At 33.7% G+C, this 14,441-nt stretch overlaps 2 protein-coding genes across 2 annotated transcripts; both read right to left on the bottom strand.

Annotated features, from left to right (window-relative positions):
- Window positions 1-165: 165 nt before the first annotated feature.
- On the bottom strand, window positions 166-2,714 carry LOC130732711 (protein RTF1 homolog). The gene is made up of 2 exons (XM_057584706.1): window positions 2,467-2,714; window positions 166-2,012 (listed from the first exon to the last, which is right to left on the bottom strand). Exons 1-2 carry the CDS (start codon window positions 2,712-2,714, stop codon window positions 278-280), a joined length of 1,983 nt encoding a protein of 660 aa, XP_057440689.1. The 3' UTR covers window positions 166-277.
- Window positions 2,715-12,715: 10,001 nt separating this feature from the next.
- LOC130730922 (uncharacterized) lies at window positions 12,716-13,440 on the bottom strand. The gene has a single exon (XM_057583073.1). It carries the CDS (start codon window positions 13,324-13,326, stop codon window positions 12,823-12,825), a length of 504 nt encoding a protein of 167 aa, XP_057439056.1. The 5' UTR covers window positions 13,327-13,440; the 3' UTR covers window positions 12,716-12,822.
- Between the last annotated feature and the right edge of the window lie 1,001 nt (window positions 13,441-14,441).

Raw genomic sequence — 14,441 nt, 5'->3', positions numbered from 1 at the left:
TGAAATGTCTTGTTTGTTGGAATGCCAAAAACACGCTTATTCTCTGTCTATGTTATTCAGTTGACCATAAAATTTTTGCCTTATTGGAAGTTGTCTTAAAAATTGGTATTATAGCATGTTTGGATTCAATATAATCCTAACATAATCACTTCTCCCTCACAAAAAGTTACTCCTTAGTAGCTTCTTCCAAAATCATTTCTCCGCTAAATGTGAAGACCAACCGGTTTTCCAAACACACTTAATGACACAAATGTCCATCAGACTGAACTTGCAAACTTCACAGAAGCCCTCTTCTTCTCTTGTAGTCACTGATAGTTAATGTAAGAGCATGCCTACTCCCATCGTTCTCAGGAACCTGGCAACCAATTGTTGCTTCTATTTTCTGTTTCCTTGCCAAAAACGCATTCTTTAGCCCCTGTGCTCCACCAAAATTCTTAAGCTCAGCCAATGAAATTTCCAAGTCAAAATCATGCAGTGTGTGTGATTCTGTTCCCCCATCCACTGGAGCAAAGGTATCAACCAACTTCCCAGCCTTAGCAGCAGCTTGCAATGCTTCTTTTGTGTCTTCAACACCAACAGTTGCAGTAACAGGTTCTCCTTCCTTCCCCCTACTAACTACACCTGCAATTTCATCCTTTTCTCCTTTACCTTCTTCATTCTCCTCAGCTTCTTTGTTTTCTTTTTCTTGCTCCGAGTTATAGTAATTCCTCGACCTCGTCCACCTCCTTGAAAATGGATCATACCCTTCTCCAGCTTTTAAATTTGCATTCATATGTCTATGCTCAGCCAAGCTTTTGAAGTTCTCAAACCTGTTCTTCCTGTTCATTTCAGCCAGCCTCTTTGCTTTTGAATCATTCTCCCGAGCTTGACGCGATGCTTCCAATTCCGCAAGCTTTGCGAAGATCCTATCCATCTCTACCTGATCGTTCTTGCATTTTGCTACTTCTAACTCCGTCTTCAAACGATCCTTCTCCACTGCAATGTTCAGTGGCCTTGATGTAGCAGATTTTTTCTCCTCCAGCATCTGCTTCACAGTGGCTGCAGAGTAAATATATGTGTTGGTTCTTCTTATGGCCTCCTTCTTCTCCAATATGCTCACCTTACTAGGCATGAGGCTGCAAGTTCTCTCAATTTCTCTTCGCCACTGTCTGAACTCTTTCTCTAATGGTGATGATTCTGAAACTACACTCATCTGAAATTTTGCAGCTGATTTTTCACTGCCCCAAACACAAACCAGATACTTATGAGTGACTTTATTTTCCACCTTGTAAGGTCTAGCAGGGTCACCCAATTCAACTCTCTGCACCATGCTGAGCCTGTAAACAGGTCCACTGTCTGATCTTCCTATGCCAATTCTCACAAAACAACCAACAATTAGCTCCTCGAAAAACGGCTCATTCATCCACTTCACAAGCCTTGACCTCCTGACGGTGACTTCCTTAACATTCTCAAATGTTGGCATGTCTGATTCAAGCATGTTCTTGTCATCATCGCTGTCAGCCAATCCGCCATCATCAGAAGATTCTCTTTCACTGTCAGACCTCATGGCACTCTCGCTCTGACTCGAGCTGCTTTCGGGTTTCGGCTTCACTCCCTTGCTGCTTGAGACTGTTCCTGATGCATTGCCTGATTTACCATGAGTGTCTAGGATCTGATGCTTCATCCTTTTCGCACGCAATTCGCTTAGAACATCGTCCTTTGCAGCTGTCCTCTCAGCATTTCTAGCTGATGAACGAACCTTAGCAGATGAGACAACAGGTGATCTAGTAGTAGTAGTCTTTGCCGTTGCATTATTGCTGTCCCTCCTCAGTTTTATTTTCTCCTTAAGTTCCTTTTCACCTTTTCTAGATGCTCTATCAGACAAAATCATCTCTCTTTCAAGTTCAGTCATCTTTGCAAGCCTCTGCTTGTCATCTTCATTTTTGTAAAGATCACTGCCAACATCAGATTCTTCACTGCTTCCATCTTCCCTATCAGGACGTCCACCTTCCAAATCACCTCCTCCCTGATTCCTATGATCATTATTGAGACCACCTATAAAGAAAACACACTTTCAAGTGAAGAGAGGAAAATACAAACTGGAGTAGTGAATGTTACATACATTTCATTGATAGCTTACAAGCCATTATAAACATACTGATAAACCATATATTAGAGTTAGCTGGAAAGTTAGTTTCTATAACAGAAATAGTTACTTATGGAGGGAAAGTTAGTTATTCAACCTTCTTTCTTAGCTCATTGTATAAATACTCCTACCACTTCATCTGAATATACAATTTTACACATTACAATCAAAATTACTTTCTAACTCTTATACCATATGAAAGATCTTGTAAAGCAAAAGTAAAATAGCATTTACCAATACATAAAGCAATTAAGTCATTATTACCTATTAAGTCATCACTCATCATGACTAATAGGCTACCACTGCTAATTAGGGAATTATAGCTAAGAAAGTGAAAAGACTCAAATACAACACTACCTCTTCTGCTGAGGTCCAACCTCTTCTTCAATGGAACATGAGATGCACATCTTGGTGGTTTCTTGCTTACAGCACCAGCACCATCATCAGAGTCTTCCTCTCTGGAATTACTTCCACCATCAGAGAATGCCGCACCGTCTTTCATTCTTGACTTTCCAAGCTTTTGGCGGTTTCTCACCGGAGAACTGGTCCTCCCAGCTGCCTCGAGAAGCATGTTTTCCAAGTCTGCCATCTTCTCTTCTGTGTTGGTGTTCAGTCCAAGTTATGGATCAAAACATATTTGTGCTATTTCATTGAGCGCAGTGGCGTCGGGTGATTCATATAAGCCTATCTCACTTAGTGGGATGAGGCATTTGCTGTTTTGCTAATAATACACACACAACAGAAAGGATCAGAAGACAATAACAATTTTGGTTAGTCTCAAGACATGCATAAACAACAGAGAATATTTTGATTTAAGATCGTTTTTTTTGTAAGAATTTTGATTAAGATCATGTACAGGAGAACAGACCCTGAACAAAAAAAAAATGAAAAATGAAAGAACCTGAGTCAGAGGAAATGTTTAAAGGAACAACAAGATCAGGAACATAATAAGTTAAAAATTCTTCAAGAGTTTGAGACGTTCTCCTTAGATCAATGGCTACCTTTTGTTATGTTTTAGCCTTCTACTGAGATACGATGTTCATGTAATGTAATGAAAATTCACGCAAATTAGAACTCTGATCGATTTACAGAAACTAACTCCTTCAAATACGTAGATATTGCAAGCATTTTGACTTCTTCAATCAGAATAGCTTAGGTTTTTTGGTTACATACTGCTATTATTATTATCATATGAATATATAATGCTAACATATTGATTTTTTTTTTATAGGCAAAAGCTAACATATTGATTAATTGGTTCTACATGCATAATTTAGATCTATGCCAAGTGAACAGTTTTGCCTTGTGACCAACGGTAGAATTGTTTGTAGAAGTCTAAACAACTTTGGTATTATTCAATACTCTCATTGTTAAACATAACTGATTTATATCATAATTTATTTTGTGTAATGGTACTGAGTAAGGAGCTAGAGCCTTCATTGGATAATTGCAGTGGATAATATTATTGCAATTTAAAGTTTTGGTCTTCAACTCATGATCAATAATAGATAGGGACTGCAATTATATACATATACTAGTACTTTTACCCGTGCGATGCATGGGGGATATTCATTTTCTTTTGTGTGTGTTTCTTTAAGATATTTTATAGATTAAAAAATCAATTTTTTTTGAAACTAATTTATTTTAGAAATAAGAAATTATAACTTTGTATTTTTTTAGATATAAGAAATTATAACTTTGTAAAAACATGGAAAAGAAAGAAGTGAGAAAAAAAAAAGAAGTGTTATTGTTAGTGCCATTGATAATTGTGTATAGTAAGATACTTATTTAAACTTTCATTTTAAAATGTTCCTTCAATTAATTTTTTTTTTGAACGTCAGTCAAAATTGACAAAAACAAAACATGTAAACAATATTAGTTTGGGATAGAAATATATGTTTTCTTATTTCAAAAAAAGAAAAAGAAATATATGTTTTCCAATGAGATTAATAGGTTTTTGTCATGTTTTTCGATGAAGAAAAAAAAATTGTCACATTAATTAATTTATTATTTTTTATTATCATTAGGCACTTTGAAGTAGGATAACTCCTAAATGAGTAAAAGCTATTAATTCTTACAACGGAACCACTATTTTTAATTTTAAATATGTTAATTGATAACTCCTTAATGAGTAGATGTATAACCAATATGATGTTTTAAGATTTATTTTAATGACATTTTAATCAAATTTTTGTTTTTTATTTTAAAATTACATTGTTGTTTTTAAAATCCTCTTGAATTTTATGTCTTTTAATTTACAAACAAAGAATAATAATTTTATTTTATAACTTCTATATAATAGTAAGCACATGTGAATAGAATTGTAAAAGTGGAAATGTTTTAAATAGATGGTTTATAACTTTTTAACTTCTATATAACTCGAGTTCAAAAAAAAACTTCTATATAACTCCTAAGTGATATTAATTCATAATACGTAACCACTATTTTCAATCTTATATTTAAATATAGTTATAAGACTTATAAGACTTATAGTGTACGTTCAAGAAAAAAGACTTATAGTGATAACATTTTAATCAATTTTCCTTTTTCCTTATTTTAAATTTAAATTGTTTATTTTTTAATTAATATATATATATATATATTTATATTTGTGAATTTTTTTCGTTTTTTTTATTTTACAATAAAAATGAATTACTATAATAAGAATATGATTTTTATGTTATAATTTCTATGTAATTCCGAAATGATATTAATGCATAATATGTAGCCTATAATTTAGATATTAAACATAGGTAATTGTTTTTTGGTAAATGATACATATGTAGTTAAAATGAGTTTTATTCTATTAACTTAATAGTTTTATTATGAATGAATGAATTTAATATTGTTATAACCATCAATGTGCATGTGTGGCATATTGTGGAGGAACATATATAAGAATGTTGTTCTTCCAATTAGTGTCCATTTGTATTCAACCTCTAAATGAGATTGTAGAACGTAACCGCTGCAATAGTGTTTTCCTTGATAGCAGAGGTTTCAAATGCTTAATGGCGATGCATAATATTGCAACAAAACAGTAGTTAAAGGCACATATACAGTCTTTGCCCATTAGTCTTTGTTTCTCCCATATAGTAAGAAATTGTCTGTTTGAAATTATAATCCATCAATTGCGTCATTAACTCCATTAGTGGCCGCAACCTCAAAATAATTGTAGTTCATTTAAATTTTTGAGCCAAAAACCTGTATGATCACGTGTTTGTCACTTTTTCTAAATATAAATCACTTCAAGAGTTGCTACCGTTTTTAATTCGAAGCCATCATTAGCAATAGATAGCCATCACTATCATATTTTTGGCGACACCTTTTTTGTATTTTGTTAAATAGATCAGATAGTCATTTAAAACGTAAATGTTGATAGTTTTTTTAGATTTAATTGCAACAATAATATGTAATGATTTTTAAAATATTAAATGACATGTTATTTTCTTTTTGGTACATCGGAAAGATAAATTTCACCCTTCAGGATTAGATGTCCCTTAGCTCTTATCACGTGAGCTATAATTTAGTGACAATGCATGCCATTTTGTTATTCATCTTTTTAAGCTTATCTTTTATCTTTTATTGTGGTTTTAGCTTTTGTAGTTTTATTATATATGGTAGTTATTTATCTTTTAGGTATTGCAACAATAAAATCTAATAGATTTTGAAAAGATTATGAAACATGTTATTATTTTATTTTGAATGAATAATGAAAATAAATGGAAAATAATAATTGATGAAAAACGATGAACTCTTTTATTTATCCATTTATTTTTCAAATTTTAAAATGATTACCTTCAATTTAAAATTTTCACAGTTAAATTTTTCCATTGAATTAATATTAATATTAACTATTAATTAATGATTATAGAAGTTTAAGTAATTAATTGTGTCCTATGAACACTAATTTCGCATACATTAGAGATGAATAGTTTGAGAGATGGAATGATGGAACTGAAAGATCATTATAGATGGAGTTTCATATGCTTTTGATGAATAGTCTGTTTTAGTTATCACATAAAGCTAGCTTTGGATATGAAGTATGTGTACCTCTTCCCTTCTTTCTTCTTACGGTTCCTCATTAACCATCAATTAATTCACAACACTCTCAAATTTTATATTGCATTCCTATTCTTAAACTGATGTCTTAAAAGTGAACTTTTTTTATAGGCCAATGTTAGTTATTAAAAATGTTAGTAGATTAGTTCCCCTCAGAGTTTAAAAATATTGCAACAAAACAGTAGTTAAAGGCACATATACAGTCTTTGCCCATTAGTCTTTGTTTCTCCCATATAGTAAGAAATTGTCTGTTTGAAATTATAATCCATCAATTGCGTCATTAACTCCATTAGTGGCCGCAACCTCAAAATAATTGTAGTTCATTTAAATTTTTGAGCCAAAAACCTGTATGATCACGTGTTTGTCACTTTTTCTAAATATAAATCACTTCAAGAGTTGCTACCGTTTTTAATTCGAAGCCATCATTAGCAATAGATAGCCATCACTATCATATTTTTGGCGACACCTTTTTTGTATTTTGTTAAATAGATCAGATAGTCATTTAAAACGTAAATGTTGATAGTTTTTTTAGATTTAATTGCAACAATAATATGTAATGATTTTTAAAATATTAAATGACATGTCATTTTCTTTTTGGTACATCGGAAAGATAAATTTCCCCCTTCAGGATTAGATGTCCCTTAGCTCTTATCACTTGAGCTATAATTTAGTGACAATGCATGCCATTTTGTTATTCATCTTTTTAAGCTTATCTTTTATCTTTTATTGTGGTTTTAGCTTTTGTAGTTTTATTATATATGGTAGTTATTTATCTTTTAGGTATTGCAACAATAAAATCTAATAGATTTTGAAAAGATTATGAAACATGTTATTATTTTATTTTGAATGAATAATGAAAATAAATGGAAAATAATAATTGATGAAAAACGATGAACTCTTTTATTTATCCATTTATTTTTCAAATTTTAAAATGATTACCTTCAATTTAAAAATTTCACAGTTAAATTTTTCCATTGAATTAATATTAATATTAATTATTACTTAATGATTATAGAAGTTTAAGTAATTAATTGTGTCCTATGAACACTAATTTCGCATACATTAGAGATGAATAGTTTGAGAGATGGAATGATGGAACTGAAAGATCATTATAGATGGAGTTTCATATGCTTTTGATGAATAGTCTGTTTTAGTTATCACATAAAGCTAGCTTTGGATATGAAGTATGTGTACCTCTTCCCTTCTTTCTTCTTACGGTTCCTCATTAACCATCAATTAATTCACAACACTCTCAAATTTCATATTGCATTCCTATTCTTAAACTGATGTCTTAAAAGTGAACTTTTTTTATAGGCCAATGTTAGAGTTATTAAAAATGTTAGTAGATTAGTTCCCCTCAGAGTTTAAACCCCGGACCCTTCACCCAATCCCCCCACCCCCCCTCCCCCCCAAACCCTTATGCTCCTTAACTCTTACCACTTGAGCTAATATTTGGAGAACTTAAAAGTGAAAGATATAATTTTCTAATAACAAACCACTGAAAAGCTTTAAAACAATGCCATTATTTTCCAGCTCCTCAAATAGAAATATAAAATGGGATTTCAATATTTAACTTAGTTTCAATATATTTCCATATTGAAAGTCTCATTTATTATGCTTTGATCGAAAAAAAACAACGATAAAGAAACAACTATTAGGAGCACAAAAGAACAACGAAAAGCGCAAAGAGTACATTGTGGACCAAAAATTCCATGTATATGCCATTTTAAAAATCCAAAATCAAAATGGCAGTCAACCCAAAAAAATACACCAAAATAAAAAATATGAGTGCATGAAAGATTCTCATGAGGCCTTAGTGACCCTCACATGAAGTTCATGAGCACTATCCCTAGGTCAAAACAGGCCATGAATTTTTTTCAAGAGACATTTCTCATAAGCAACTTGCTCAGAAAGCTGCTCCTTGTACTTCTCCACATATTCGGGAAACATTTTCCTGAATGATACATTGTATGGAAAATTGTCAAGACAATGAGAACCAATTGTGAAACACAGAAAACCTTCTCACATAAATAATGAATAACAATATACTTCTTAAAATTGAAAGAAAGGGAAAAAAAAATCTTAACACTACTTGTCTACAGTAGTGGTGTTTACACTGCCAGTAGTTGGACTGTTGTCCATGTGCAAAAGAGAAGTCCCTCAGATATCTCATGAAAACAACGCATACATAGTGAACTGTGAAGTCTCAACTGCATAGACGATGAGGTATCAACTGCATAAGAAATAAAAGCAAAATGAAAAAAATAGTCAATTGTAACTACCTAAAGAGAATAAAAGCAACATTACTCTTGGCCCCTCCCCAACGACAAAATGGAAGATTTTGTGATGGTTCTGAAGTAAACCCAATGAGCAAATTTCCCATCAGAAGTGAAAACAAATCTTTCAGTAAAAAGATGACCCTTTAACCTACTTCATCTTCACCATTCACCTAAAAGATAGAAAAAACAAAAGCAAGGGAAGAGAATTAAAGGCATGAGGAGGGAGTTGCAGAAGAAGAGGAAGGGAAGAGAAACAAAAGATGAGAGTTTGGAGAGAAAGCTGATTCAAAGGCTCCACGATGGGTATACGAATAAATTTAATAACTACTCTCTTTGGGATGCCCTCATCTAATTGAGTTTTTAGATGGGTTTTATAATTTACTAAATGATACTCTTTATTGAGGGGTGTGAAATGCTGGTTTGGTTCTTATAGTAAAAAGGAAAGCAAGGAGTAGTAATTATCTCCAAAAAAGCACAGATATCAAACTGAAACCTATGTGGGTCAAGGGTCTTTTTTATAGTTGACAATTTCAAGAATACAAAATAATAGGAAAACCTTATTTCTAGATATTATACATTCAAAATACTGACAAATCAATAGAAACATTAAAATTCTTAACAGCTTCAAACTGGTAGGGATGTATTAGCATACAAAAAACTCCAATGCCTCATTTAAACTACATACCTGAACCATCCATTGGGACACCACCAGGTACATGCTTTGATTCCTTAATCTCAACAACTAAAGCAATCTCACAGTGGCTTCATGTTCCAAGCAACATCTAACCACCTATAGAAAAAGATACATGTATTCGAGTTATCAATGAAATTAGAACAAAGAAAAAAATTGTTCAGCTGGGGCGGTGTATCCCAACTTGAGGTACAGCTGGCTGAGCATTAACAAATAGATAATGATAAAATATTGAAAACCATTCTTATCAAAGAAATAGAATTTTTCAGATTAAGAATAAGATGAAACGATTGGTTGTAAGGTTGCAATGTCAGGATGCTAAAAAAAATGAAAAATATGTAAAGAACAAAAAGAAATTGGAAACCCAAATAATGAAAACCTAGAGAGAAAGTGAAAGGTACCTTTTCAGTGGTGCGCTCAGGTTCATATTCAATTGAAACAAATTGAATGACACGCTACACATTCAAAATTTGAGATTTCAGGGGTTTAGAACAAACAATTGAAGAACAAATAGAACGGGAAGATCCAAATAATGAAATCAAGATAATGAGTTCATATAAATAACCTGTGGAACGGGTGGAAATCCAGAAGGGGATCGCACCCAAATTGGAGCTGCAGATCAGGGATTCAGATGATAGAGAACAAAACATGCAATGGTAGTGGGTGAAAGCTGAAATTAGCATAACGAAAACAGTAAACATGGAAACATAACCTTGGAAGGAAGACTGTCCAGACCAAATCCTGATGATCGAAAGATCATTCCACCAATTTCTGCAAGAAGCAAAGAACCCCTAAAAAAACAACAATCAGAGACTCACAAAGCTCAGAAAGACGAAAGAAAAGAAAAGAACCAAAGCCCAGAAGATTGAAATCCGCCTTCAATCTCATCTGCTTCGCCTCGTTCGTGCTCTGCCTCGCCTCGTCCGTGCTCTGTTCCGGTTCTGCTCACACACGATCGAAGGAAAACGGAAGAAAGATATGAAAGGGAGAACGTGCGAGCGATTTAAAAGCGCTGGTAGAATGAAAACGGGTGAAAAGGGAAACCAAAACATCAGCGAATTTTAGCAGGAGATCAAGATTATTGCAGGATTTACACGACCAAGATTTGATCCATAAATAATAACTTATGGTGAATCAACGGCTGAGATCAAATCCAAGTGAAATAAAAGGGATTTTTACCAAAATATCCATGTTCAAGCTTCCTTGCCTTTAAAATTATTTGTTGATTGACAGATTTACCCCTAGGTTGCTAAAACTCTTCCTTTATAGAGTTTATATATATATATATATATATATATATGGAAGTTCGGAACCCCAAGAAAGCTAACTGCCCTGCAATGTGTGAAGTATCTATAGGTTTATTTACAGCAAAAGGTTCCTCTCTATCTCTCTCTGTCTCTCTGATATCAGAAACTACCATTGGTTTGTTTATGTCATGTATAATAATTTTCAGTACTAAATGCTTTTATATTGTACATGTTTTTTGGATTGTTATGCCTCCAAAACACTAACTGAACATGTTATACAAAGTATTAGGGAGTTACTTATATAATTGAGCTTTCTTTTTAACTGCAAACAAATAGAAAAAGGTTGATGCATTATTATCAGTGTAAATTTTATCACACATTTAATTAATTTTTGCCACATCAATAATTATGTTTTTATTTTAATAAAAAATAAAAAGAAATTTAATTATTCGTCTTATGAGGTATAGTATAATTGAGTGTCAATGTAAAAGCTAGATTGGTCATGTATTTCACATTTGAAGGCTTGTTTGGTTAATGTCTAAATTGGGCGGTCTTCACCTGTGCACCCTTCATGTGTGGTCAAGACATGCAAATTTCTTTTGTTTGGCATGTAACTCAGCCCTATAGGGCGAGCGATACATCATCTTATAGTGAGTATGAGCACTTGGGTCGTGTATATATAAGGCCTAACTCCAAATAGAAATTAGGTTTAGTGTTTCATCTTTCCTATTATAAAAGAAAAAAAATTGATTTAATTAACTGGTTTCACTTGATTTTATGCAAAAGGTAGCTAGGTCTAAACCTTCCTTTTTTCGGTGGGGTTTTAGCTTGGTTACTGACATTGTTCACCTTACATGAACAAAACATGTTTACATTGACATTGCATAGAAATATTAAACTCTTACATTTATAGGGAAAGAGAAAATTGGGCAATTCTACTCATTACATTTACGGGGATAGAGAATTGAGATATTCTCTAACTTGTGGGATTGGGTCGGGCCTCGGGTGTGCATGTTTGCCGGTCGATCGCGTGGAATCCAACTAAGTACGTAGGGTTTGGTTGGATAGGTAATTCATGACATTTCACAATAAAAGAGAGAGTTAGGTGTGAATAAACCAAAACTCATTTGCATAAAACATCAATATATTTATTACAATATATAGTTTCTAAAGCGCTTATTATAATGTTTTCATATCAACGACCCATTTTGCATATTTTTGCTGCCAATCTCAATACTCATGATTCTTCAAATTCTTCTTTTATAACTATTGCAATAATTATGACTCAATAGCATAATTACAACTTCCTCATAAAATTATAGAAATATACTCATTTCTTCTACTAATAATTACTAATGTTTTAGTAAAAAAAATTAAAATGTTCAAGCACCAAGTATGTCTTTAAAATGGACAATAATAATTTCTGAAATTTAGCAGGGTTTTATATTGATGAACACCAAGTAGGACTTTCAAATATTTTAGATGAAAGTGCAAAGGCTAGTACAACAATTTGGCCCAGCCAAACCTCAGGAAACAATAAACTACAATATTTTCGTGTACTGACCATTTTTTGTGGCCTGAACTTATCATGATCAGCCACCCATGCCATAGTAAAAAACAAAAGTAATTTGCTTGTCCATTCCAATCAAACTTGACCTATCTTTGGCTGGACGATGCTTTGATTTAAACCATTAGATTATATGTATTTCAGGGAAGTAAAAAGAGATTGCCCTTGTAAAGTGGCAACAATTAATTAAAGCTATCTTGTGAGGCTTGCATTTCGTAACATGCTTTTGGTATTGACGTGTTCAGTTCATTCAAGTATGGCGGTCACTCCTTTATCCACATTTTTTTCCAAATTCTGCAATATTGTTGATGTGCACGTTCTTTATGTGACTCCTACCTCAACCTGGTTATAATTTCATTTCATGGTGGAACACGGCACGCACTCCTACTACATGTTTCGACAAATGAGATCTCACTAGAGTGAGTTATTATATGCCAAAATAATAATACTACTTGATGTTGACATTCTGGATTTATTTTTACTTTCAATTAAAAATTGACACCATTTCAATTCTCATTCAAAAAATTTCATTATTTTACTCATGAAAAAAGAAAACAAAATTTAGGTTTTGCCAAAGTCTGAAATGAAAGAGAGATAACTCCAAGTGGCCATTGGTGACTTTCATTTTAGAGTATTGAATAGCTTCCTTGTATTCATGATCAATTTTCTGTTAAGTGTAAGGCACAATCCATCTCTAAAATCATAATAGCATATAAAAGTAAAACCACATGAAATGAACATGATAAATAAACTAAAAATAACATCATCATCATCCTTCATTATAATTCTTATAACTTATTAGTCAACATTTAATCCAGCCACAATTGCATGTGGTAATTCTATTAAATTGTTAATCAAACCTCTTTGACTCCTCCACCAACACCATCTCCAACAACCTCATGATTCTTACTCTTCTCCTCCACACAAGATTTCTCTTCCACAATCTCAAAAGCAGACACAGGAAACGACCTGTAAAGCCCAGCCGGCGTCTTGAACGTGATCTTCCCTGTCGGCGGTTCATCCGTGTAGATATCACTCAGCGACACCCAAAGCAGAAGCTCCTTCGTCTTCACACCAGTGAGCTTCTTGATCTTCCCTTTCTCAACCTGAGCAGTCACCTCCGGCCCGTACGAAACAAGCTTCCCGATCTTGTCGAACTTGTGCGTGGTGCTCTTCTTCTGCTTCAGCCACACCAATCCAGATTCCCTGTTGATTCCACACTCCTCCATGTCTTTCAGTGGAAGTAAGCCATTGGGAAGAGCGATTTCCTTCAACAGATCCTTGGATTTGACTTGGCAGAGTTCGTCGCCATGGTAAATCTCTGATCTGCCTCTGATTTCTTCTGTTACCAGCGACATCGATGATGATGATGATGATGATGATGATGATGATCGATCGATCTCACTCTCTCTCTGCTTCGATTCTAAGCTCTGTTTTGATTTGCTGTGGTGTCTGTGAGTTAACACTGATTGGGGGTGAACTTTATAAATAGTGATCAGAGTTTGAAACTGACCTTATTTTTCGGATAAATTTCGAAAATGCCACCGGGCTTTCTTTCTCTATTGGTAACCGATTTCTTGGAAATCGTAGCCACTTGCAGAAACAAATATTGAAATTAATTAAATCAAATTGAGAATTACTAGTAACATCACTTTGAAATTTGAATGTTTGTTTGTTTTTTACTATAAAGGGAATTGTCAGAATATTTGGTTAAGAAAATACTCATAAAAAATAAAATCAATTTTTGAAAAAGATGTTATCTAGTGTTATAAAGGCCATGATTAAAAGAATAAACATAAAAGTGGTAAGCATTAAATTAAAAATATATGCACAGTACTTGGTCACTAAAGGGAAATAATTTCTTTGTTGTCAGATTCCACTTGTGCTTGGTCTAATCCCAGGTTGAGGATGAGGGTGAGGGCCTCTCTAATTGCTATCGCCTCCGCCACTAAAGGGGAAGGGGCATGAATGCCCCGGGAATGGCTCATCAATTGGGCTCCAGTCTCGTCTCTGCATATTGCTGCTACTGCTCCTCTGCAAGTAGTCTTATTAAAAGCCGCATCCACATTAATCTTCACTCTTCCTTGCGGAGGTGCAATCCAGTGAGACCTTCTGATTGAATGTTGCCCCCTAATTGCATTAGAAGCCTGATCCTGGACTTGAATGCTTCCCTCATAATCTTCTAGAATTGAACTGCTCAACTTGGCTACTGTAGCACAGGGATTTGGAGGCCTCCCTTGGAAAATGCATTCACTTCTCTCCTTCCAAATTGCCCAAGTGGTAAGGGCTATGATCCTAAGCCCCATAGCATGGAAATCAGCCTGGTTTTTCAGAGAATCTTCCATCAGTAATATCCAGTCTCCAATACACTGGAAGTTGTTTGAATCATGGTTAATTTGTAATTAGGACGCGAACCAAACGGGCCTAGTCCAGGGGCAATGGAAAATGGCATGAGTTATAGTTTCAGGGCTCT

The sequence above is a fragment of the Lotus japonicus genome, chromosome 1, assembly GCF_012489685.1.
Source record: "Lotus japonicus ecotype B-129 chromosome 1, LjGifu_v1.2".
Taxonomy (NCBI): Eukaryota; Viridiplantae; Streptophyta; class Magnoliopsida; order Fabales; family Fabaceae; genus Lotus; species Lotus japonicus.
Note: the sequence above shows the minus strand (reverse complement) of the source record. Positions and strands in the feature narration are given on the sequence as shown.

What these genes read in the sequence shown, in the direction of transcription:
- LOC130732711 (XM_057584706.1), bottom strand. Translation starts at nt 2,714, where the DNA reads ATGGCAGACTTGGAAAACATGCTTCTCGAGGCAGCTGGGAGGACCAGT. An exon ending in AGAGGTAGTGTTGTATTTGA is followed by an intron (nt 2,013 to 2,466) that starts GTCTTTTCACTT and finishes TAATGATCATAG; the next exon opens with GAATCAGGGAGGAGGTGATT.
- LOC130730922 (XM_057583073.1), bottom strand. Translation starts at nt 13,326, where the DNA reads ATGTCGCTGGTAACAGAAGAAATCAGAGGCAGATCAGAGATTTACCAT.